This window comes from Falco punctatus, assembly GCF_963210335.1.
Source record: "Falco punctatus genome assembly, chromosome: 16".
Classification (NCBI taxonomy): domain Eukaryota; kingdom Metazoa; phylum Chordata; class Aves; order Falconiformes; family Falconidae; genus Falco; species Falco punctatus.
Window position 1 is genome coordinate 6,144,245 of NC_137596.1, and position 25,355 is coordinate 6,169,599.

The 25,355-nt window shown below is 50.1% G+C and overlaps 2 protein-coding genes across 12 annotated transcripts in view; one reads left to right on the forward strand and one right to left on the reverse strand.

Moving 5' to 3' along the window:
• The window catches only part of UBASH3B (ubiquitin associated and SH3 domain containing B), a 71,017-nt gene extending 69,418 nt beyond the window's left edge, over positions 1 to 1,599 (reverse strand). Inside the window, exon 1 of one of the 2 annotated variants that reach the window (XM_080366539.1) lies at positions 1,311 to 1,599. In XM_080366539.1, coding sequence (XP_080222665.1) covers positions 1,311 to 1,471 — 161 coding nt within the window. In that variant the 5' untranslated portion in view covers positions 1,472 to 1,599. The remainder of the gene's footprint in view (positions 1 to 1,310) is intronic. The other variant, XM_080366540.1, reaches the window with a different exon arrangement.
• Positions 1 to 23,883, forward strand: part of LOC308054188 (uncharacterized protein) — an 80,937-nt gene extending 57,054 nt beyond the window's left edge. The window contains exons 1-5 of one of the 10 annotated variants that reach the window (XR_013924017.1): positions 1,998 to 17,326; positions 17,449 to 19,770; positions 21,241 to 21,442; positions 22,077 to 22,135; positions 22,726 to 23,883. Coding sequence is in view for 3 of the 10 variants with exons in the window: in XM_080366555.1 (XP_080222681.1) it covers positions 19,608 to 19,770; positions 21,241 to 21,442; positions 22,077 to 22,135; positions 22,726 to 22,853 (552 nt within the window). In the remaining 7 variants the exon portion in view is untranslated. Of the gene's footprint in view, positions 1 to 1,997; positions 19,771 to 21,240; positions 21,443 to 22,076; positions 22,136 to 22,725 lie in introns of those variants that run through there. The other 9 variants (XR_013924018.1, XR_013924019.1, XR_013924020.1 and 6 more) reach the window with 9 other exon arrangements.
• Positions 23,884 to 25,355: the final 1,472 nt, after the last annotated feature.

Sequence of the window (25,355 nt, forward strand, 5' to 3'; positions counted from 1 at the left end):
GCAAGAATCTGAACCACAGACTGTTCCTCAGCTAACGGTTAGGTAAGCCAGGGCTGACTGTCAGCCTTGATGGCACTGTTGTACAGGTAACAACTAGTTTCATTCATAGCATCAAGCTGTTTTTTTCTCTAGCTACACTGAAAGATGCACATCTGTTTTTCTAACTGAGCAGGGCATGAAGTCACCAGACTCCTACTATCTCCATTTGCATTCACTGTACATAAGTGCTGTACGCTGGTTTCAATAGAAAGCTATAGATCATGACTGGCATAAGGAGTGTAAGGAGGACAACGGAAAATACACATTTGCTTTTCTGTACAGGCTAGTGGATCCATGGTAATCTCATGAATCCACAGATGACAGCTGTCCTTAAAACTGCATGTATGTATCTCTGCATTTATTAAAAAACTGCACAAAGACAGGCTGCAGAACCGCTGAGTTCTGACTATCAACAACAAAAGGAAAACTTAAACAGCTCAAGGAATCATCCAAATCCCCGCCGGTTTCATTTGCATCGTTAAAGCGTGCAGTCCCGCTTCAGGAGTCACTATGTTTAAAACTGGGAGAGTCATTATTAAGTATCAGTAGTTTGCTGCCTAATTAATTTAAAGCATAAGCACATGCAGGGAGATTACACCAGGGCACTGCTAAATTAGGCAAGAAAAAACTACTGCTCTGGACTACAGAAATTTTCTTCTATTGCTCTCCGTTTCTCTTCGGTTGACTTGTACGCGGGTTAACGCAAGCCTCCCGGCTGACCGAGCTAGCCAAAGCCACTGCGCCCAGGCTCCTTATTTTCAGAGCATCGGAACGGCAACTCTGATTGCAACGCGGGGGGGGGGGGGAGAGCAAAAAACTGCCTCCCTGGCGATCCCGAACTTTCCAGCGCTGCCTGCCGGGCGGTGCAGGCGGGCTGCTCCGGGCAGCGCCGAGGCCCTTCAGCATCCCCGCTCCGGCGGGGACGGCCCCGCTGCCCCCCGGGACGGCACCTGCCGGTCCCCGGCACCTCGCGCCCCCCCCGGGGCGCCGGGGCAGCGCTCCTGCCCGCCTGCAGCCGGGCGATGCCAGCCCGCGCATCCCTCGGGCCGCGCTGCATCCCCGGCCGCGCCGGACCGTCTCCGGGCGCGCATCCCCCGGGCGCTGCGCGGAGCATCCCCAGCAGCGCAGCCCCCCGCCGCCCCCGGGGCTGCCGCCGCCGCCCGGCGCTGGAGCAGCCGAGCAGAAAGGCGCCCGGGGCTTCTCGCCGCCGCCGAACGAAAAGGAGAAGAGCCGGGAGAAGAGCCGGGGGCCGCGGCCGCGCGGTGACTTACGCCCGGGCTTTGGGGAAGCCCATTGACAGCAGGATCTCCAGCGACGAGCCATGTTTGATGGTGCCCGCCCGGTGCTGCCGGTTCCGCCGGGGGATGACTTTGCTGTACAGCTCCTCCTTGGCAGCCATGGCGTGCGGTGCGGGCTGCCCGCGCTGGGCCATCACGCAGCCATCGCCGCCCGCGCAGGGCCATGCACACCCGCAGCGCCCAGCGCCCCGCCGGGGGCCGGGGCAGGGCCCTCCTCCGCGCCCGGCCCAGCGCGCCGCGCAGCGGAGCCGCGCAGAGCCGCCCGGCCGCCGCCACACGTGCGCGCCCCGCGCAGCCCACGCCGCCGCCGCCGGTGGCTCCGCAGAGGCTCAGCGGGAGGCGAGCACCGGCCGCCCGCCCCCGCGCTTAAAGCCGCCCCCGGGCGGGCGGGCGCAGCCCCAGCCCCACGCCGCCCCCCGGGGCTCGCGGCGCCCACCCGCCGCGGGCGCGGCTCGGGGAATGACCCACGCAGTGGGCGCGCCGCAGAAAGCAGAAACGATGGCTTACTTTAAAAAACAAAAGCACGTGCACAAAACATTATTTTGCCTTATTTATTTATTTATTTATGTATTTATTTTTAAAAACCTCTGTGTGATATTGACCCCAGCACCCAGCAAGAGAGAGTGGAGGGCAGGTCGGGTGTTCTGCACCAAGCGCAGGGACCCCGGGCGCTCTGGCCGCCACTTGACGCCGCTTTGATGTGGTTGCACTAGTGGTTAAACAAGAGAGGAAAAAAAAAAGAGTTGCGATCCAAAATTTCCAGGCTCGATCTTGTGTTTCTGCATCCTCCTCAGCCCTCTCCAGGCCGTCCCTTGGAACATGTGGCCTCAGAGCATTGTCAGTTCCCGGGCAGGGACTGCTCTTCCCGCTGGAAAGCCCGCTGTGCCACAGCTCTGCTCCCATCCCCTGCTCCCCTCCCATGCCAAAGCTGCGTGTTCCTACAGGCTGGAGGTGACAAATACTGCTGCTTTCTGTACGTCAGGTCAGGCTTCAGTTTGTCGTGTTTGGGCTGTAAACCAAGCGGTTTATCTGATATAGCCCCCTCTGTTTCTTTCCTGACATCCCTGCTTCCCCCCTCTGCATTCCCCTTCACTTCTAAAGACAAGCAGATACCACTAGTGATCTTCCCCGAGCAGGCCCAGCTCGCAGGACTGTAGAGAACAGCGTGAAATTACAACCCTGCAAATAAATAAAAACCATTAAAAAGCATTTTTTAAAAGTACAATAATTTGTGTTGGGGAAGGAAAGCAATGTTGGCAACGACGAATCTATCACTACAGTTATTACTATTAGCATTAGGGAAAACAAACAGCCTATTTCCATTTTGTTGTATCAATGAAGCCAGAGAAGGGAAGAAAAAATCCCCTCCCAGCGATCCGCTCGTTCCCCTCCCGTGCCAGTTTATTTTCTGCCGCTTTATCCAAAGGCGTGATGAGAAACAGGCACATGCTGCAGGCAGCACTCCCGTGCGACACTGGGGTCTGTGTTCCCACCGGGACAACAGGCCGGCAAGTCATCCTCAAACTGGCCATGAAAATGAAAGCACCAGAAGGCCACTGCACAAAGCACCACTTGTTCATTTCTCGAAGTCACTTTTAACTCCTTTGATGTTGCTGAGGCACCGATTCTTTCGTTTACCCCCACTATTAATTGGCAAGAACTTCATTAAAGTCAGTGGGTGAAATGAAGAAGCGTTTAGTCATGGATTTCAGCCCTGTTAGACATTTTGCAACTGTGAAATCAGGATCAGGCACCCAATTTATCCCATTTTAACAGAAGAGGAGAGTTAATTATTATTAATAACAGTATTTGCACTGAGGCGTGTATTGCCAGAGCCTCCAGTAGTGCTAGTCACTGGTGAACTCACACCCAGCCATGCTGGGAGCACCACAAAGATACAGCTGGTTCTGGACCCGTGAAAGGGGAAGATGAAGATCCCAAATGAACACTGATCCCGCCCTCCCGCCTCCCAGACAAGCACTGCAGGCAATTCCCAGGAGATTCTGATCAATGAACAGGGATTTGCAGCCAGCAGGAATCTGTGAGGGTTGTTGTGTTTTGACTTAAGTCGATATGCTTCACTTATGCATGGTTTTTTGCTCCAGCTGTATTACTCAGTCAGGAAATAACAATAAAAATGTAATTTGCTATGGAAGTAGCTTCCAGGGACTTTGCCCAGATGAGAATCTCTTTCCTCTAGCTGTGACAGATTCACATGATCAATTAAAAAAAAATCATTATAGAAGTTACATTATTGAAGTTTTGTTGCTTTTTTTTTTTTTTTTTGCATTATTTTGCATTATCGAAGAATTGCTGCAATTAGCTCCACTGGAAGTGTCAGCGATGTTACAACGGAACAGAAATAGGATGTTTACGCATGTAGGCTAGCTGACTGTGTAATTCATAGCCCGTTGGTGAAACTGGTGGCAGACTGGCTTGAAAAAGCTTTTCAGGCCTGCTAGGAGAACCACATCAGCTCCTTGTAACTTCAGTGAGCGCCTCTGCATTTGATCCGGCTGCGCTTTTTCATATTAAAACCCTTTCATTGGGAAGCAGTCCTTTTTATTCCTCCCAACAATTAAATATCTGCCTTGAAATAGTGCTTCCTCCCACCTTTTTTTATGATTGAAAGCTGAAAATGAAAGCTCTTTTAGTGATCAAATAGGAAAATGGGGGGGAAAAATGTAGAAAGCAAATTTTTAATAAAGCAAACACTCAGAAAATTTCAGTCCCCCAAATTAACAATACTTTTAGTGAAAAAACTGCAGTATATGAAAGGATTGTGCCCGTATGAAATCTGTGATACGCAGTTTATTTTGAAATGTTGACAGATTTTCACAGAAGACCTTTCTCTTTTTTTTTTTCACATGGCCTTCCCTCTGCTGGCCTGATCCTAGAAATTTGTGTGTGTGCTTAACTTATTACCACTAATCATTTTCCTGACTTTGGTGCAACAGCTTCTGCGCGCCCAAAGCCAGGCGAGTTCCTGCAGCAACAGGCTTGTCGTGTTCCCTCTGCCCTTCTACTATTTTCCTGAGTAAAATTCAAATATTATCCCTTTACCTACAGGAAAATGCATTCTTAGGGGATTATTTATATCACTTCCTTCAATGCAATACAGGATTAATTGGCGAGGGAGGGGGGGAGTGTTTAAAAAATGCCATGCTGGACTGCTATATACTTCAATAGGAAGAGGTCAGGCTCCTAAGGAATTTGAGCCAAATTTAGCTGTCTTCCCAGCCTGATGCTACCTCCTCGCGTTCACATGCGAAGGGTTTATGCTCCAACAATGGAAACAGTCTGAAATAAACAGCACAACAGCAGGAAACAGAGCAGGGGGTTTTGCCTTCCTCCTTCCTCTTCCGTCCCTCTTTTTTTTTTTTCTTTGGGTTTTTTTAAGTTTTTTTTCTTTGTTTCCCAAATTTCCAAATGTCAGGAAACGGTGATTTATCACTGAAAGGAATGAACAGCTGCCTCACACTTGATTCAAAGCAGCATGAAAATTGAATCAAAATTATTAGTCAGAGTTTTTGCAAAGCTAAGACCAAAGAAACTTCAGCAAACTCCAGTCCATTTCCCTACGATGTAGCTGGTGATGGCTCTGTGGGCAGTGTCTTGTGGTTGCTTGGGCTTTGTGTCATAACACCCATCTGAGCGAGCTGGGAACAACTGCTGAGCCTTGGTGAAAGTGGAAGAACAACATTCCTGAGAGCAGCTTCGTTTTAAAGCCTAGGACACCTTTGTCCAGGCATTTTACCTGTTGGGCCTCCAATAATTGAGCTGGAATGAACTTTTATTTGTGGGTCCATCCTGCGGGGATAGTTTCCTTCCTTTGCTAAGCATCCATCTGCCTAGGTACTTGCGTGAGCCTCCTCTTCTCTCATCACCACAATATTTGAGTCCCTCCAGAGTATTTAAAAATAGAAAGAGCAGCTGGTTTATAGGAGAACAGGATTCTATTTTGTCCAGAAGGCTGTGAAAGGACTTTTTCACCCTTTGCTTTATCTACCTCACCCCAAACCTCTGCCCCGAGATTTGGGCTCTGGGGGGATTCATTAGGGCTGCAGAGCACTCCCTAAGGACCAGGGATTTTTTATCCATCTCCAGCTTTTATTGCCTGGAGGCTGTAACTCCAAACTGCTGCAGACGTGGAGGTGTGGGGGTGGATTTGGGCCCCACTCTGGTCACAGCACTGTTGGCTTCGTCAGAGAGCAGCTGGGGCTTGGGCTCGGAGGATCCAAGCTGGCCACAGGCACAGGAGAATTTGCTTTTCTAGCTTGGATTTCCTTCAAATTTGGAGTGTATTTTCCTCATTACAAACAAAATCCACTTTAATTTCATCATAATCCCTCCATTTGTGCACAGAGCAGTGGAGTTGAGCAGGACCGTCAGGTAGGAGCCAAGAGGCAAAGTTTCCTGCAGATATTTCACTTTGAGAGTAGAGGACAGGAGATGACATCTAGTGCAGCTTGCCTAACTTTCAAAACCCAGTTCTCAATGTAAAAGAAAAATAAAATAACGTATGCGTTTTAAAACACTTTGCATTTAAAACAACAGTTTGGTTGGAAGGCATCAGGGGATTTTGTGTGGGGAAGGACTCCTGGCTTTCTCACTGGATGTGCCCAGGAAATGATTTACTGCGCCAGCTCTTCTCCTCTGGAGCCCAGCTCTTTCAGGTCAGTGGCCCCGTGGCGTCAGGGTGCTCAGGGTACGTGAGAGCACAGTGTGCCTGCCGGGAAGGATGGCAGCTTTGTTTGGCAGTCTTAGCAGAATGGCCTTTCATGGGTCTTTAAAAAATGAACAAACCACAGACATAGGAGAAGTGAGTAGCTGAGGCTTTGGAAGAGTTTACCCTCTTACTTTGCAGACTTTACCCTCTCCTAACCTGTGTGGTACCGAGTTCTTTCACATATAATGACAAATAGTTGCGGGCAGCAAATCTTCCTTTTTGTTTGTTTCTGCTTGCGGACTTGCTTGTCACGGCAGCGCAGCTGACCGGGAGAAGTGCACGTGAAATGTGCTGTGAAAAATGCTTGCAGTCTCTGCTCAGTTGCATAGGTGGGATTTTCACAGGGAACTAAAGCCACCGATAAATTAGCATATTAGTATGAAATCCACTTACACTGGACTTTAGAAGCATGGTTAGCTAGTTCCTGCCGTGGTCTGCTCTCTGTGATCCCGGTCTCTGTTGGTGGAAGAAAAGTTGAGCAAACAAAAGATTAATAGATTCCCAACTTCTAGCCCATGTGCAAGAAACATCTTTAGCATTGGCTATCTTATCTCTTGGATTTCACGGCTGTTTCTGCTGCACTTGTATGAATCTAGTTTATTGCGGTGATTATTTATTTGCTTGGAAATGAGCCAAGAAATAATGAGATACAATAGAAAGCTGCTGGGATTTCCCAACTCCCACACACAGTAAAATATGCTGATCTGCAGGAGGTTGTACAAAGTCTGCAGCATTTCTGCAAAGGCCTTTCTTTTTGACTTTTGCTTTTGTTGTAATTATTATTTTTCATTGTGATTTGTTTAGCCGTGTTCCTGTATTGTTAACAGGGTCCTTGTCAGATTACTTCAAGAAAAATGCATTTGTTTGCCATAATATTGAAAAGGAAGGGAAGGGGGTGTTTATGGTCACTTGAAATCTTCCTAATTCTTTTGTAGAACTGTTCAAAAAGATATGAAGGTTGGTGATTTGGTTTGGTCTGAAAGACAGGCAATAACAACTAAGACCAGTGGAGTGACGCTAAGGATTGCTTTGATTCCTTTTCTCATTTTTCTTCAGTTATCTTTGCTTTTTAACTTTCCTCTCTTTGCGTATGGCAACAGCCTTTGAATGTAGAAGAAAGTGAAATTGCTTAAAAGCAAAAGTGAAAATGATTAATCAAGTTTCACAAAATTCATTGAAACAGAAATAATAAAACAGCAACAATTACAGAATGGTAGAGATAAGCAAAATTTGGAAAAAGTATTTCTAATGTAGTCATCAAGCATGCTTAGGAACATAAGAGACCAATTTTTAGTGTGTTTATGATAAGAATTTTATCTGGAAAACAGCACTTTAATAATGTGCAACTTTTTGTTACTGAAGAGGAGTGTTTTACAATCATGTCCATTATAGATACATTTATGTAGCTTGAGAGGAACCTAAAGATTTCAATATGAATGAACATCATCCAACATCCCCTTCAGCTGCAAGTGTTTGCAATTTATTTCATATTTAAATCTTCATTATATGAATGGCTAAAAGATAGAGGCTGTTCTCTAAATTAAATTCCACCGTATGTGACTCCATGTGCAACTCTTTGCAATCATTTATTAAAATGTTAACATTCCTACTTAGAGCATAAATTTACATGGTGCTTTGATTTCAGCTGCTACTGTCTTTATCTGACTGAACGGCGCAGCAAATTAAATATGCACAGTCAAAACTCTAATCTCTACTAATAATACTTAGCATAAACCTTGCTCTTGTCATCCGCGAAAAGAGTAATTAAGATTTACCGGTTAAAGCCACAGTCCTAAAAGTGTACACATATGTTTAACTTTACTGCTCAGCGTAGCCTCATTGTGCTCGTAGCAATGAAATTAAGTCCATGCATCAGCATCTGCTGGACGGGGGCCCAAGGTAAGACTTGATGCCTTACTCAACACATCACATAAAAATACATGTGTTGCTATGTCAGTGCTTTGTAGTTTTGTTTACCCAGCTCTGCTATTATGAAGTAGCTTGCAGTTGTATTATCCTACTTGTGTTTCTTGTTAGGATTTTGAGGGGTAAACAAGACAAGGCAAGCAAACAAGGAAAGAAAGGAGTTCCTGTTTGCAAGTAATTTCCCATCTGTTTCTCATTCTGTTTGACTCCAGGGAACACTTCCACACTGTATACATCTCATTTTAAAGAAACACAAAGTCTGCTGAATGCTTTGAGCTTCCTACTTCTGAACTGGATTCCTGTTTCACTTGGATCTGTGTAGATGGCCCGCGGCCCTGCAGGAATCCTTGGTGTTACGCTGAGCTAAAAGCAGCCCTGGAGTAATTACACCCGAGCTTCAAGCTGCTGCCTAACAGAGGGGATACTCCTTGGTGCAGGCGCTGACACATACTGCACACAGACCTGCTCAGAAATGGGAAAGAGTGGGAAATGGAGGTGTGATTGCAGGAGGGCTGGGCAGCTGGATCAGGAGGTGGCGGCCGGGGAGAGCTCGAGGGCTGCTGAGGGGTCTGCACTGAGCCACTGATGCTTTCAGCCCAGCAAACTAATCAGCTGTCGCCCCTTCATTTCTCTGCCTGGACAGATGCGCTACTTCAGTGAAAACGTGGTAATGAAACATGAGGGACTTTCATCTTCTGAGAAAGGGTTTCAGAGAATGGCTAGAGTTCACAGAGTACAGTCATCCTTTGGGTCTTTGGGAAGCGAGAAGGGATCCTGCAGAAATCCTCTTTACAACCTGAAAATAAATTTTAAAAAGGTATTGTTTGACAAAGGGTTTTTGAATCATTCTGTAGCATCATTAAGATGGAGAATTGCTGTGGTTGTGTTTGAAGTAGTGTCTGAAAGCTCATTATCACCATTAAATCTGGTAGGATTTCCCATATCAGCCTCTGAAATACTGAAGATAAAGTCCTAAGTGGGTAGATTCAGGTTCCTGCTCTAGGGTCTAGTAACATTGTCTTTTTAGAGGCTTTCTGCCAAAGAGTAGCTGATGAAATAGTTGAATTTAAATGATCAAGAATATGGATAATTACAAATGTACCTTCATGCAGTCCAGATGAATTTAACCTTGGGTTTAAATGACAGCATTTGCTTTAGCTGGAGGCTGTGGCTGCAAGGATCTTGCACTCAGGCTGAGGTTGCAGTGTCGCTCGCTAAAATGACCTCCTTGAACCCGTGAAAAGTAAGTGAGATTCTTCATGGGGCCAGGCAGCAGTACAAGGGGAAGGCGGAAAAGGCTCTACCATGAAATGACCCATCTCTTTAATGCCATTGTGCCCCAGGGTGTGAGCACAAACCTGTGAGCTGGGACTGAAAGCCTGTTGCTCTTTCCCTGTAACAGGCTGGATTTTGGTGCTGCACTTCCCTCTTGTGTTTGCTGGTAATACTGTATTTCCTCTCTGCCTGCTCGCAAGACGCACAGGGCGCCTCGCACTCCTCAGGAGTGGCCCCCCAAATCCTGCTGAATGGTGAGCAGCTTTGGTTTAGCCTTCCTTGATTTTCTTCTTTCCTAAGAGTCGCTGGATCAATTTTTTAATTGAATTATTTGTTGAATAATTCCCCATGCCTTTTTTTTTTTTATTATTATTTCCCTTGAAGTGGGAGCCCTGTTTTTGTGCACTGAATATAGCATGAGGTAATTCTGGCCAGCTTGTATAACATATGGCTGAGGTCACAAGAAGCCATGTTGCCCTGGGACAGTGACGTTTTGACATTTTTATGAAAGTCCATGTAAGGGAACAGATATTTCTCCCAAGAGAGCAAGGTCCTGCCTGTCCTTTCACACTTCCGTCCATGGTGTTTAAACCAGCCTGTAAACAATGGCAAAATCAGGGTCTGGTCCCAGAACTGTTAAGTCTGAAGTGCGATTGTATACCCTGACCTCTTTTAGGTGAGAGATAAAGCAATGTGGTTTTCTATCAGCAGTTGTGTTCCAACACATTTTTCTAATTTTTGCTGTAAAGAGAAATCACGTAGTAGTAAAACCCCCAGACCTACAGTGACTCCAGTAAATTACTTCTCACCTGGATGAATGAGGATGGAGCTGTCTTAATTACAGTGAGACCAACAGTGGCTTTTCCCCTGGTTTTGCTGTTCCCAAGCTATTTGCCAGAGGCTAACGTCTCAGACGACCGATGCTCCCATAGAGCTCCGTTAGGGTAAGAAAGCATGGGGACCATCTTCTTGGCTCAGAAAACAGGTAGCTGAAGTTTTGTGGTGGCAGTTCCATGGCTGTGAAGGGAAGGGGAGGACCAGCAGCCAAATTCCTTCCTGGCACCTTCTGTGTGGGAGCATCCAAATATGCCCTCACACACCTCTGGAACAGTTCTGTTGCTGGAGCATATTTGTACCTAAACAAACAGTTCTGCGGTCAGGCAGCCTGCAGGACTGAGGGAGGAGAAGGAGAAGCTAGGATTGAGAGGATTGAGCAGGGGGCTTTTGATGTATAGTCTCGTGCTGAGCAGTGTGGTAAGCCTGGGAGCGCAGGGAGCACAGAGCGCGCTGCAGAGACCTGGGTGCCTTCCACCCATTTTAGAAACCATTTTGTTTGCGATGCCAGCTTGCTTTCACGGCTGTGCTGCCTTCCCTGGGACTGAGGTCCTTGTCACTTTGAAGGTCCTAGCTATTTGACCGCTTTGAATTCATTTGTTTAATGAACCTCAGGGGGCCACTGCACTAAAGCATTCCCAAACATGTTCAGAGCTTTGCAGTTTCTCCACTAATTAGGGACTCCTTTGGGGTTAAACACAAGAGGTTCTGCTGCGTTGTTCGAAGTTGGCAGTAAGCCAAGACAGTGCTGAATCTCCAAGCCAGTGAGGCATTTTTAATATTTTTCCTTCTCTGTTTTTTCTTCTCTCCAAGCAGTGCAAAGTTGCCAGCCACAAACACAAATTACTCAGGTCAAGGTGCTGTGAGACAGAGGGAAGCACTTTACCAAAGCATGAATAAACCAGCAAAGGTTCTTAGTGCGCTTTTTTTGCACATGTGCACTTTTCTCAATAGACGTTACATACCCCCTCTCTCTTCCACAAGCCCTTTCCTCAGCGCCTGTTAACCTACTTACTATTAAAGGCTCCTATAGCAGCTACAACTGCAGCTCAGATTGCTCATTAGCCACTACCCAGGAACGTGCATGCCAGCTTCCAGACTTGCAAGCTCAGGGCACGGCCCAGCTGGCCAGCCTCGTGCAGCCAGGCACAGGCCACGCGTTGCATTACTTACAGGGGCTTAGGGTGGGAATCCAAGGGAAATATCTCCTTCTGGAGTGCCTCAAGGACGTGGGAGTGTCATGGCTGAGAGATGCAAGACCAAATCCACTCATAGCAGCTTTTCTTAAGGCAAGAGCATTCTCTTCCCCTTTCTCCCTTTCCTGTGCCTGGCCATTTACAGCTTGCCTACCAAAACATGAAATGCATGTGCCCTGGTTTAAAAAATAAGGATTTGTATTTGTCAGAGAGAATCAGGAAGTAAATTGGTGTATTTTGCAATTCATTAAAGCAACTTTACTCCCCAGAATTTCCCAAAAGTAAGAAAGGTCTGCTCAGAATCCACTCCACAGTGCTTAGGGCACTTCAAGAGGAATGTAGAGGTGCTGGAGCACGTCCAGAGAAGGGCAACGAAGCTGGTGAAGGGTCTGGAGCACAGGTCTTACTGGCAGCAGCTGAGGGAACTGGGGGTGTTTAGCCTGGAGAAAAGGAGGCTCGGGAGGACCTTATTGCTCCCTACCTGAAAGGAGGTTGTAGGCAGGTGTAGGTCGGTCTCTTCTCCTAGATAAGAAGTGATAGGACAAGAGAAAACAGCCTCAAGTTGTGCCAGGGAAGGTTTTGGTTGGATATCAGGAAAAATTTCTTCACTGAAAGGGTGGTCAAGCACTGGAACAGGCTGCCCAGGAAGGTGGTGGAATCACCATCCCTGAAGGTATTTAAAAAATGCATAGATGCAGTGTTTAGGAACATGGTTTAGTGGTGGGCTTGGCAGTCCCGGGTTAACAGCTGGACTTCATGACCTTAAATGTCTTTTCCAACCTAAATGATTCAATGATTCTAAGCGTCCTGCAGAATTAATTGCCAGGCACGTTAATTACTGATTAAATAGGAAATCCCCAAATACAATTACAAAGTGACAATTAAACATGCACCACTGATAGGACACATCCTTTCTCCCTTCCAGTCTCACTGTAAGTCACCTTCCTGTTGATGAACTTCAGAAAGACAAATGTATAATGGGAAGCAGCAGTGGTAAATAAATATAGTCTCACCAGAGAGCTGGAAACCACCTTCCTGGAATAAAGTTGCAGATACCTCATCCAGGACCCCACGTACTGGCTGGAGTTGATCCAAAGCCAAGAAAATTGCTCTGCTCGTTGCCCACCTTCAATTTGGCAGCTGTATCAGTAGCATCAGACATTCTTCTAGGTGCTGTCTGCTGTCTCAGCAGCTTTTGGTATGTCCCATCAGCCCTGTCAAGCGCTGCCAGGAAAGGTAACAAGGCAGAAAAACCTCACAGGCTCTTTTAAAACCTTTGTGCCCACAAAGGGCAAATCTGGAGCTGTTTTAACTTGCTCCTCCCCTAAGCAGAGAATCAGCACCCCAGCCGGTGTTTTACACCCAAAAGCAGAAGGCTGAGCAATGCTCTCTGTGACAGGGCTTCCTCAGGCGAGGACACGCTCCAGGTTCCCGCGGTGCCCCCAGCCCCCTGTGCTGGCGATCGTGCCATTCCCACGGGCTGCAGCCTGCTGCCCAGCCTGGCGAAGCCTTTGCCGGTTGGCACTCAAGGAGCACCGGCCGCTGGAGGAGGGGTCTCCATAGCCACCGCGCCCCAGGCTGGAGGGAGCAAGCCTGGGGAGCTGCGGGGGGGGGCGGGGGGGGGTTGTTATCCGCACAGCTCTCACAAGAGGTCACTGCTGTCTAGTTAAAGCCACCGTAAGCAGTGCCACCGTGCTGCCAAGTCCGAGACCAAGCAGCCTCCCAGGCAGAGCCTGCAAGCCCTTGGACCATTTGGTCCTGCCAACTCCTGGCACCTATAACATCTCCAGACCAGGCCACTGTGGCCCGAGCCATCTCCAGCAGGTTCTGACACATCCTCACCACCTCCAGAAATCGCCTCTTTCAACAGAAAAACACCAGGTGAGCACAGCTTCCCACACCGTCCTGTCTCCCAGTGCATACCCTCTTCGCTCCCTCCAGCTGAAGTTTGAGCATCAGGGAAATTTATAACCGTGGGGACGCGCTGCAGGAGGCAGGAAGGGACCACAGCGACTAGCAGAGGCGTCCTCCTCCCCAGCCCGTAAAGGCTAAGCTGGTTATGGCAGGAGAAGGGGAGCGAGCCAGAAAGATGCCAGCCCGAGACTGCAGCCCCCAGACCACCGCAGCCACATCCTCTCGTTTAAAGCCCCTCTTGCTTCCTTCCTCTTCCTTCCGACCAGCATTCCCCCATACCTTTGCCATGACAGCACAAGAACCAATACTCCCAGCTCTCCCGCTGTCACTGGGGTGGGAACAGCACAGCTCTGCTGGCAGCAGCACTTAATGCCTGGGAGGTTCAGCCCGGCCGTCTCACGGTCGGGGTTAGCATTTGACTTCAATTTTGTGTGTTCCCACACAGGCACCAAGGAAAGGAAGATAGTTTCTAGGAACAGCACCCCCCTGATCCCCCCCAGGACACTGTGGCCCACATTCCCGGGTGTGCTGGGCCTAGCTGGGGCGGCCGCTGAGCCCCTCTGCAGGGGGGCAGGCAGAGTGGGGGGCAGGCTTTCACCCACCCCTCCTCTTGGCCAGCAAACCCAGGCACAGCTGGTGAAAACCTGCTGCCATCTGGGCAGCCTCTCCATCCGGCACCCTTTTCCCCATCAGCTGCTTTTCCCAAGGGCTGTTGTTCCCTCCTGTCCCAAATCCCGACCCCTGGGGCTCGCTGCCTTCCCCTGCCGCCCCCCCCCCCCCCCCCCCCCCCCCCGGCAGCGCAGGAGCCTCTGACAGCTGCCTGTGCCTGTGGCACCGAGGCAGAAGCCATCACGCCTGCAAACAGGGGTGTACCCTCTGCATGGTGTGCTAACGCTGCAGTGCAAACACGCTTCCTTGCAAAGGCAAATAAATCATGTGCCACAGCGTCAGGGCGCCCGCCGAGCTCCTGCTGTGCTCTGTTTGGACGTGCAGGGCTTGGTTCCCACCTAGGCAAACTGTTCCCCAAGCATGTGTCACGAGCTGGTGTCTGTCCTCACACCAGACCTGCTAGAGACAGCACCGAGCCCCCTGCACTGCTCTGGGTAGATTTCTCTTCCGTTCCCATGGACAGGTTTGGGGATAGAAGGGGCTGTAGCGGAAACCCTAGGAAACCATCCCAATGCTGGATGAAGCAGGAAGGAGCGCAGTAGTGCAGTGGTGGCACCAGGACACCAGCAGGGCTTGTTTTCCAGAAGACCTCAGCGGGTGTAAAAAGAGGACAGGGCTGACTGCGGTCCAGGGGGGTGCAGGCAACAGCAGAGACCTTGGCTGTGTTTTGGGGAGAGAGGAGGTAGAGGAAGGAAGCAAACACAGATGCTGTTCTGTAGACCTTCAAGTCGCAGAGAGGCCAAGCTCCTGGCTGCTATTTCTCCTCTCTCCTGTGATCGAGGATCACTTGGGGACCAAACTTTTTTGGCCGTCCAGAGTGCAAAACAAAAGATTTGCAGTGACCTCTGCATAGCTGCCAGGAGAGCTCCTGCTCCGGGGCTGTTTCACCTCTCTGCCTTAGGCAGGTTTGCATGAGCAAAAAATAAGGGTGTGACAAGGCTGTTGCTGCAGAATGACCAGGCTCCGTTTGCCCAAATGCTTCACGTACCCTTCGGCAGCAGGCCCTGCTTCCCAGCACGGTGGGATGTAGCTGCACGCAGGGTCTGCCCCGTAGGTCAGGGTGCACCGAGGCCTGCCTGCCTTCCCCTGCCTCCCCAGGCGATCCCACCTGCATCACCGTCCCCCGAAGGGAGCCCGTTGAGGGCTCAGGGCTGGAGCAGGGTAGCAGGCTGAGGACACAGCCAGGCTGGCAGGTGGTCAGTGTGATTTACAGCTGTACCTGTAAAACCCATTGGAGGAGGGGACAAATGGCTAGAAGTTTACACGTGAAGTACAAAGAAGTAATGGAAGCCAAGCAGGAAAATTCCCCAGTTAAACCGCTCACTTTAGGGAAGTGTCAATCTGCAAAGTGTTTGTCCTTCAAACCAGATTCCTCCCTTGCAAACTGCCAGACCAAACCTGCCTGCCCTCCCCCCACAGCCCTTCTGATGTGGGTGACAAGGAAGCTTTTAGGACCTCATCCCTTAGAGGCAAGTGCAGAGAACAATCCACCTTTTCTTATTCAAGCCTGGATAAAGCCCCTTCAGGGCTGACAGACTAGGATAAAGCGCCCTGAAACTGGGGTATCTGGGGGACATCCCACTGGGAGCGCTGGGACACCCTGGGAGCGCAGCTGGCAGAGGACCAGGACAGAGGCGTTTCCCTGCAGCAAAGCTGGGACACGGTGGGGGGATGGCAGCCTCCCCGCTCCCTCCTGATGCAAAATGCATTCCTCATCCACCCCGCAACTCCAGCGAGCCCCAAGGCCCTGCCTGCCCTACTCCTCCCCTGTTTTTCTCTCCTCCCCTGTACGGAGGCAGGAGGTGGTGTGTGGCAGGGCCTCCACCTGCTTTCTGGAAGCTGCAGAGAACTGCCGTGACACAGGCAGCTCCAGAGCCCCAGACAGCCCAGAGGCGCAGAGTCCATCCCAGCAGCGATAACTCACCCCGCATCACCAGCAGGACAAGGAATCTTTTCAAGCCAGCTCAGCGGTCCAAGCAGTAAAAGCCACGCTACATTTACAAAACACGCTGTTGGCAAAACAGGCCAGTAAATCTCCACCGCCCCAGGTTCCTCGCCCAGAGGAAGCAGTCCAAGGGACCCATGTAGAGGAGCTCAGAGCACCCCCCTCCCCGCCCTGAGCCCCTCCTGACGTGCAGGGCCAGCAGCCAGGGGCAGAGGATGCCCGACCGCGGGACCGAGTGTTGTGCTGGGGGCTGTGCTGCATCACTCCAGCACGGCCCAGACCGTCCCGTCCCGCACGAGGACAGGGAACACCGAGGGCTCTGTTTGCTTGCCTCTGTTCCTTTCTTTCCTCAGCACCCTGCCCTCGCCCTAGCTTAGCCTCTGCGTGACCCAAACGGTTTTGCTTGCTGCAACCACAGTGCCAGAGAGACAGCCTGATCCAGTTTAGCTGTGACTCAGGTTTCCATGCTCCGAAGCTTCAAAGGGCTGTCTCTGCTGGTCCTGGGCAGCAGAAACCACCTGCTGCAAGGAAGCAGAGAGTGGCACAAGTCTTCTTGGCAATGGCCATGACTTGACCTTGAAAGAAGCTTGTGGAAATGATAGCTCTAGTTTTGCCCACAAATACACAACAAGACAGAATGGAGAAGGAACCACACCACTTGTGCTAGCAAGGAGCAAGACAGACAAGAGGGTAACTTCTGCCTGCTTGCCAAGAGAGAATAAACTCCACGTCATTCTATATGGTGTAACACCTGCAGTGTGGGTGGGAGACAGGGAAACACCCCTAAACCATTTCCAAATGGGCCTTGAGTTTACTGAGTGAACCACGGATTAGAGCCGTGGCTGGGGAGCCCAGTGGTTGCTTGTTATCCAGACGTGTATTTATTTTGGCACCTGAAAATCAGACTTTTGAGCTGCCAGCCTGGAAGGGGCCAGCTCCTGCTGGGCACCACGAGGTGTGTGAGGCTCCTGCCAGCCGCAGTCAGGGACCTGCAGTTCCTTGGGGGCATTTATTCGATGCTGCTCTGAGCTGAGCAGTCTAGGTCCTGTCGGCTTCTGCTTCATCTGTCCTACTGCTCTGTGCAAATATTTTGGGCATTTCGGAAGCTCAGACTCCTTATGAATCCAGAGATTCCAATGCCTCTTTGTAACACACGTGTGAGTCTCCCACAGTAATTTCTGTTCCCTGCCCTTCCTCCACCAGACTTCACACCCATTTGATTTGCTTCATTACATGGGCTTATCCCTGGCTAAACTAATGAGTATGAAGTCACCTTTTGGGCTGAAAATATTAATTTTATTGCTTCCCAGAGCTGTCCTATTAACAGAGCTTTCTGGCTCTACCCCCTTCCCAAGGCAGGCCTCAACCCCCACTTGCCCACAGCAAGTTCAGCCCCTTCAAGACCCAACGAGGGACAAAACTGAAAAGCCCCACTAAGCGTATGTCATGTAATAAATGCTGTCACTTCCATCATCGCTTACAAAGATCTCTTTTGCCCTGGGTAAGTTTTTGTAGCAGTCTTCCTTGTTATCTATGTGACACAATCCCGTCCCACCTCTTCTTTTCCAAAATTAATTCTCTCCAAGAGGCAAACATATCTATTTTCAACTCTGTTTGTTTCAGTGACATGATATTGAGTCATCCTCACCACCTGAAAGATGACACAGAGCTTTTGCAAGGAGACTTCAGATGAAACCGCCAAGGGCAGGGTCACAAGTGAAGTTGTGCTTGCAAAATCCTCTGCTTCCATTTTTATTTTCTTTTTCCCCATTCTCTTTGCTCTCATCCGCCTGACTTACCTTCCGTGTTCCTTAAGGTGCTTGCAGAAAAGGTTGCGCAACAAATAGGGGAGAGTGGTTCCTATTTCCAGGGGACTTCCAGGACTTTCCTGGGGCCCCTTGGGAGCACGCTCTCCTGCTTCCCTGCATTGGCAGGAACACGCAGAGCATTTCTGAACTGAGCACCGTGCTGCTGACACTGGGCATCAGTGGAGCTGCAAACACTGCCCAGAGAAGCTCCCAGCAGAGCAGAAGGCAAGGAAGAAAACCACAACAAAACGAGGCCCTGCAGGAGGATTTGATTCTGTGTTAACAAGCCAGAAATGTATTTTTTTTCTCATTTTCTCCACACTCCTTGGCATTAGGGTGAAGTTTACCTCTGACCAGTGTTAGCATCACTGAACATGCATCGGCTCTTCCAACACATCCTCTCCTTCTCTGGCCTCTTTCCCGTTGCTCTCCTTTTACTCTGCTTATCCTGAACTTGGCTGTTCTTTTTCTTGCACTTGCCCTTTTTCTCCCACTTCTGTTCAACTTTTATTTGAAACATTTAACACAACAGCTCCTTTCTAACTGCGCGGGCCCCGGCAGGGTGGTGAGGCTGGCCTAGGCGGGGTGCTTGGGGGCTGCAAAAAGGGAAGATAAGCACAGGGATGGAAATCCAGACCTCCCACTCGCCCAGCCACACAGGTGACTCAGCAGAGCCTGGGACGAAGCTGAGGAGGTGGTCTTAACGAAATTGCAACATGAAGGCATGAAAAAAATGCCTCCAGGAGCTTCCTGTGGGCTGCCAGTGCTATGTCTGCAAGTAAGGCAGATAGGGGAAAAAAGGGGCACACCCTGCTCTTTTTTCAGGAGCCGGCTCATCTGGAGTACCCATGCGTTCAGCGTATTGCTCATTTTGACTACTGGAAATCACCGCCCTCAGCGGAATTAGCACTGGGAACAGGTTCTGGAGTGATCCCCATTGCAGGGGAACTGATTCAGGATCATCACCATCTCTAATTACTGGGTGTCACACACTCTGGGTTTCGCTCCGGACCGTACCCGCTGCTTCTTTCCCAACAGGGTGGCAGGATGCAAGAGGAACCCTTCCTGCTCGCAGAAGTGGGGCACTGCTCCCTTTCTCACCAGCGCCGACAGAGCCCCCCACTCACCAGCACCAGCCCAGCAGCTCAAAGAGCACTTGCAAAATCAGCTTCTGAAAAGCCCAGCCAACGGCCTGCAGGGGAGGATGGGGAAACACAGCGAGAGGAAGAGGGGAAAAGAGAAGCTGGCTCTTTTTTTCACAGGGTATTGTTTGAGGGGTACAGCCAAAATGACTCGTCATGGTGCCACTCCAGAAGAACCGCAACAGTGACCTGCTCCCTGACAAGGACAGGCTGCATTTGTCAGTGAAGTGTTGTGAAAGGGGCCACGGGCCGGGGTTACAGAGACCACCCTTTCACAGGGTCTTGGCCCTTCGCTACCCAGCTTTCTTCAACAGCTTTCTTCAAGCAGGAATAGGGGCTATATTTGAACATCTCTACAAGGATTTGCCTCTGCTGGGTTTCCCACAATTTCTGGAACTGTTCAGCCTTTAGGAAAAGCCTGGAAACAGGGCTACAGATGCTCCTCCACCTTTACAGAACGTGGGCTTCTGCAAGAGGTTACAGGGACTGCGAGCACACAACAGTGTTCACCGTGCAAAGGCAGCCCAACGGATACAAGCATGCAGAGACCTGATCTCCAGCCCGTGGGCTCCTCACTGGCATGCACACTGTCCCTCTCAGCCAGTAACCTCTTTATTTTAATGAGTTCCCTCAGTGGCTGAGCAGGTAGAAGGAAGTAATCTCTAAAAGCGTGAGTGAAACCTCCCACCAGGGGTGCACACACATGAGCTGGATGGGGAGGAGGAGACATTTTCATTTACCTCATCAAAACCGGAGTATAAATAGGCTGGACAGCGTAGGCTTTCTCAGTTCCTAGGTGCAGGTGTGAGAAGCAGAGACATCAAAGTGGATCATGGCAACCTTCCTCTTCTTGGTGCAACTCCTCTTCATTGGGACACTAATCAGCCCAGAATACGCACAGGGAGAAGGATGTGATTTGCCTCTGAATGCGACTGCGAGCAATTTCAGTGTGCTCGTGACACCTGCGGCATACCGGGCCAACACAACCTACCTAGGTAAGCCAGCTCTGTCTACGTCTCAGAGTTCTCACACTGCACAGAAAAGCGTTTCCTCTGCCCCTAACCCAGCTGCTTTCTTGAGTCTTGTGGTGTTCTTAGATGTGTTTAAAAGTGTCAGGTCTAATACTCTTTTCCCTTTTTTTTTTTCTTTATGTAGGTTTCAGGCAGCAGATAGGTAAATGGCACAAGTTGTTCCCTCTTTGTTCCTATTTCATGTTCATGTCTACAGGGTCGGTCCCAAATTCTCTCTCCCTCCTAAGGGTGCTTTTTTCTCCCTTAATCTTTTTGTCTAAACTTGCATTGAAGGACTTGGATGCTCTTGAAAACACAGAATTTGGGGGGAAGGTTGTTTTGTGGGTTTGTTCCCTTTGCTTCTGCCTGCGTACTTGCCCTTCGCAGTGGCAATGGCTGTAAAGACAAAGGTGAAGGGGTGACTTTGATGCTGATAGATATCCAGCATCAATCATAGAAAAAGGCTTTTAATACTACAAAGAATGCAGCCACAGAGTAAATGGCAGCCTGACCCCGCTTCCCAGACCTGAAAGCAAATCTCCCTTGGCCTTGAGGTTCAGCAGAAATAGTGAAGGGGAGACACCCTGATCCCTTCGCGCGAGGAGAGGGGCAGCCTGCTGCTGTGAATCGGCACAGATCCCTTCACATCGCACCCAAGGTGCGAGCGGCACATCAGCCACTGAAGTTGGTTGGTTTTTACTGGAGAGGTGTTTTGCTCACTGCTTTTTTTTTTTTTTTTTTTTTTTTTTTGAGCACAGAGTTCAAGTTTGCTGCTGTCTCACATCAGCTCCTGTAGCTTCTGACAGTCTCATCAGCTTTCAGCCGACCCCGTCCTGCCTGGGCGGGTGCCAGGGGCCGAAAGCCGCGGCAGCAGAGCGCGCTGGGCTGGGGAGTCGCTTGCTCCCCGCAAGCAGATTCTCTTGCTTCATGTGCTTATCGTCCCACTTGTGCTTGCAACAGAAGGATGATACACAGCAGCCCTGTGCAGACTAGTCACAGCTGTGAAACAGCAACTGGGAGCAGAGATGTGACAAAGAAAGGGTGGGTCTGGTACACGCAGCTGTGGGCTGAAGGGACAAACTGGCTGCCCAGGAGCTTGTCCCCCTTGAGCTTTTCCACCCAAGAAGAGATTCCCTCACCAGGAGCTCTGGTTTCGCTTACAGTGCAGTACCCACAGTAGCAGGGGCTGAATCTGGTGACTGGGAGTTCCACCTAATCTATTCCGAGTGGGGAAGGGGCAGAGAAGGGGGTCCTTCCTGTGGCTGGGGGAGGACCATAGCACATCACCTTCTCTTTGCAGGCTTCTGCTGCACCCGGTGTCACACAGAGCGCGCTGTGCGAGCACAGACTGCCTTGGCGTGAACCACGGCACGCAGGGAGTCTGGAGATGGCTTAGGGACAGCGATGTTCTTACAGGACAGACAACTTACTTTGTCTAACTCGTTCTGTTTCCAGTTACAGTAAATGACAACAGAAACCTCACTGACGGCAAGAACGTGACCAAGTATTTACTGCAAGCCTTGTCCCCACAAAACGTCTCCACAGGACAATGGAAGGTGACAAGCAGGGACAACTGCAGTTCTGCAATATTGAATGCCACTCAGACATCAGCCAAGTGGACATCTCCAGCCAATAACCTCTCTTCCGTGAAAATAAGGTAAAACTATACTCCTCCTTTAAGTATTCAGTGGGGACAGTACTTACCTGTGTAAGCTCTTGGCAACACCCAGACTCAAGAGCCCACCTCTGGAGCAGGGGCTGAAACAAACCTCTTGAGCCTTCTCCAGATTTTCTCTTGAAAACACCAAGGAACCATGCTTGCAGTTTGAAGTCGCATAGTTTAAAGGCTTGCTCACATTAGTAAGTGATGTGGAAAATGGGTGAACAGCCCTCTTGGTCCCATCAACAGTAATGGAGTTGCCTCAGTGAGAAATATTTGTCAAAGGAAACCACAGCCTGATTGGCCTTATCTTCGGGAAGGAAGAACGAAATCGTTCATGACGGTAGCTATTCTAATTACAATTATAGTTTTCACCCTGTTGTAAGGCATTCCTATCCTGTTCAGAGAAGGGCAGTAAAACAGCCAAGGAGTAATGAAGAAAGTGTTTCAGATGGTTTTAAAGAAAAAAAAAAAAAAAAAAAAGTGCAGTATGGCTGGCGGGCAGTACAGGTGAGCTCAGGATGACTTCACAGTTCCTGTCCCTTCATCTGCTTTTAGCGCCCCTTTATACCCTACACAACACTCGGCTTCTCTTTGAATTTGTTTTCCTCTCTCTCCCTTCCTTCCGCAGGGCATATATCCTCTTCAGCGATAAATCCGCCCAGTTCAGCACCGTGACTCTGACGGAAGGTAAGCAGCTTCGCTGGGCCGTCAAGCCGTGGGGTGACCCCCTGGCAAGGGCTTCGTTTGCGCGCTGGGGTGCTGGGAGAGGGGAAAGCTGGACCCGGTGGCCTCCAGCTGCAGAACCTCTCATCTCTCCAGCAGTCAGGGCACAAGGCAAAGGCACCAGATTGCTACAGCTAGCCAGAGGTTTTCAGGTTGTAACGCTGAACTTACAACCATTTCAAGTTTCCTTCTGGCTTTAAGGGACGTTAAGCAGCTGCAAAGGAGAGGCCAGGCTTATTTATTCCTGCAGGTATTGGCACAGGCTTCACCCCCCTTCACCCTGTCATGCAGATGCAAAGTAGAAATTGTGGCTTTGCCACCACAGACAATGTTCCTGGCACCCCAGAGAGTCTCCTGCCACCCAGGAGCCTCAAGCCTGTACTGACAGTGCTCCACTGATGTCAGGGGGTATATCCAGACACGCTGCTCCCCTGCCGTGGGTCTGACCCCCCACTTCTGAGAGATCGGTTCCACGCAGCCTCAGGGCGCAGGCCTGGAGCTCCGCTGGCCCCTCTGCACTTCTAATCAGCCCTGGGGGTTTCCTTCCATTTCAGGATCAGGGTCGACCACAGCACCACCGACCACCACCCCCAACTCCGTCTCCATGGTGCAGAGCAGCTCCTTCTTCTTATCCCTCCTTCAGCTGCCGCTGCTCCTCCTCACCAGCAAACTGCTCTCCTAAAATCAGGACGAGAAGATGACCCAGCTGTGTTGCACCTTCCCTCCGTGCTGGTGGTACGCACGGGAGGGCAGGCAGCTGACCCACTCAGGAAAACTATTTACTTCTTCTGTGTATTAAGATGATAATTGCACTTCTCCATTAAATTATAAAGGGCTGTTTGACCACAGAGCTGATCCTCCCTCACTCCCCTCCCCCAGGGCCAGCAATCTCAGCGAGATGAAATGTTTCATAGCAAGGCAGGGGGGACGCTGTCTCGCTTTTCAGCTTGAAAAGGGTAACGCGGGCACGAGCCGACCACACCTAACAAAGGAACGCTGCGCTGCGTGAATTAATTCCTTCCTCATCACCTGGGGATCTGTGATGCACAAAAAAAAGGCAGCATGGAAATGCTTGAGAGGGAACAGGCCCTCTCCTCACCGGGGCACCAGGATGAGCAGCTCAAGGAGAGGTTTGCTGCTGGGACCTGCCCGCGCGGCAGGCGCGTCCGTCAGCCACAGCCCCGCACAGTCCCCCACGGTGCATTCACCAAAACTGCCGGGAGCAGAACTGAGGCTGGGAAGGGAAGTAGGGATTTAGGATTCACGCACCTCAGCCAGTTTAAAACCTCCAGTGCAAGCAGAGCAACAAGTGCACCCACCAACCCTCCGCCTGGGGAGGAACCCCCTCGCCAGGACACGCTGGAGATCCTGCTGGCAGGGTATCCTCCGTAACGGCCCAGGCCTTGGGAATTCATGTTCCACACTGCTATTTGGTCCAGCATCCCGTACGTTTTGTTATTTCAGCAGATGCCTTATAAAGTTTCTCTGGTTTTCTTCTGGCTTTCTGGTATGGTAGGTGGGTATTTTTTATTCTCGTTTTTTAATCAACAGCTAATTTTACTGCCGGGCAAGATTGTGTGGGCCACCGAATGTCCTGATTGTATTATTATTGTTTGTATTTTTATATGGATAGTGTTTATTTAGGAATTTTCAAACTTCTGGAAAGTAATTTTTCTTAAGCTAATCTAAATAAATTAAGGAATGAGAGTTGGTTTTTGCGCCTAACATTATTTCCTTGCTTCATTGTGATGTGGCGGGGGGTGTTGAGATGATTCTGAATAATGGGAAACATTTGGCCCTGACTGCACTGATGGGCACACAGCGACACAAATCGGGTGAGGCAGGAGGCAAGAGCTGCCTGGGCTGCGCCTGGGCCTCTGCCCTTCGGAGGCGCAAACTTTCACTTGTTTCCTGTTAATTTCCACTTATCTTCCTAGTTCCTGGAGGGCTGGAAGGCGATCGGTTTGCGAAGTCAGAAGTCTCAAGCACAACTTCACGGATGAAATTTTAACCACCCAGTGCCTGGAGCGATGCACTAATGGAATAGTTCTGCAGAATTTAGCAGAAATACATTTTGGGGGTCCAGCTATTAAAACTGGCACCTGTTTTGCAGGCAGGATAATTAGCAGAGATCCGAGTATGTCGTATCTCCTGCTACTGCAGTGCACAACACACAATACAATTCTAATTAGTGCTGTAAGCTACTGTTCAATTTTAATCTCACTGTTGATACGTTTATCTTGTAAGATTACAGTTCTTTGCCCTGGATAATACACCTGAAATCACTTTCACAGATCCTTGTGGCAACACCCCATTTACTGAATTCTCTCCGAGCACAGAGCCATGTGGTTCCCCTCCGGCGGGCTGAACTCCTGCTGCCTTTGCCCCATCGATCAGCCTCGCCAGTGCCATTAACTTCGACGTTATTCAGCAGCAAATACCGGCATTGCCTTTTACACCCCCGTCTAACTTCCCTGGTGAAACTTATTCCACAAACATCACCAGGAAAAGGAGGCAAAGGGTACTGCACCGGAGCTGGGAGTTTGAACCCAACACACAGACATTTTCCTGCTGCAGCAGAAGGAGAAATGAGAGCGAAGCCTGCCACACCTAAGAAGCTCACAGGGGTAGGTAAAAGACACCGCTGAGACTAAACCATGTGAAACTCCTGTAGATAATAATAATTTTTTAAAAAGGCCAAACATAATAGCTGGTAATAACACTAAGAATGAGCATCGCTCAGTTTCCAGCCCTGAAACGCAAGCAAAGCAAGACCTGCCTCTGCTTCAGAGAGGAATGTCCCAAGGGACAAGACCACGCCACAGTTAGCTGGCCCCGCCACCACGACAGCTGCCCATGTGTCTGCCCCAAAGCCACTCTACAGTGCACCCTCCGCCGTGGAATCTGCGTCAGGACTTGAGTATTTTGCTGAACTTGTGAGTTCTGCAGCAGAAACGCGTGGCAGAGCCCAGCGAGGTCCCACGGCTGTGAGGACAAACGAGCCGCCACATTCGACAGCCCTTTCTCCTAGAAGACGCCCCCTTGGCAGCGCTCATGCCGGTCGTCACTCCCGAGAAAGCCGCAGCGCTTTCAGGCGCGGCCAGGAGGAATGTCCATGGAGAAGAGGCCACCTGCCTCGCTGCCTCCCTGGCCCTTCCCAGCACCCCCGAGGGTGCCCCGGAGG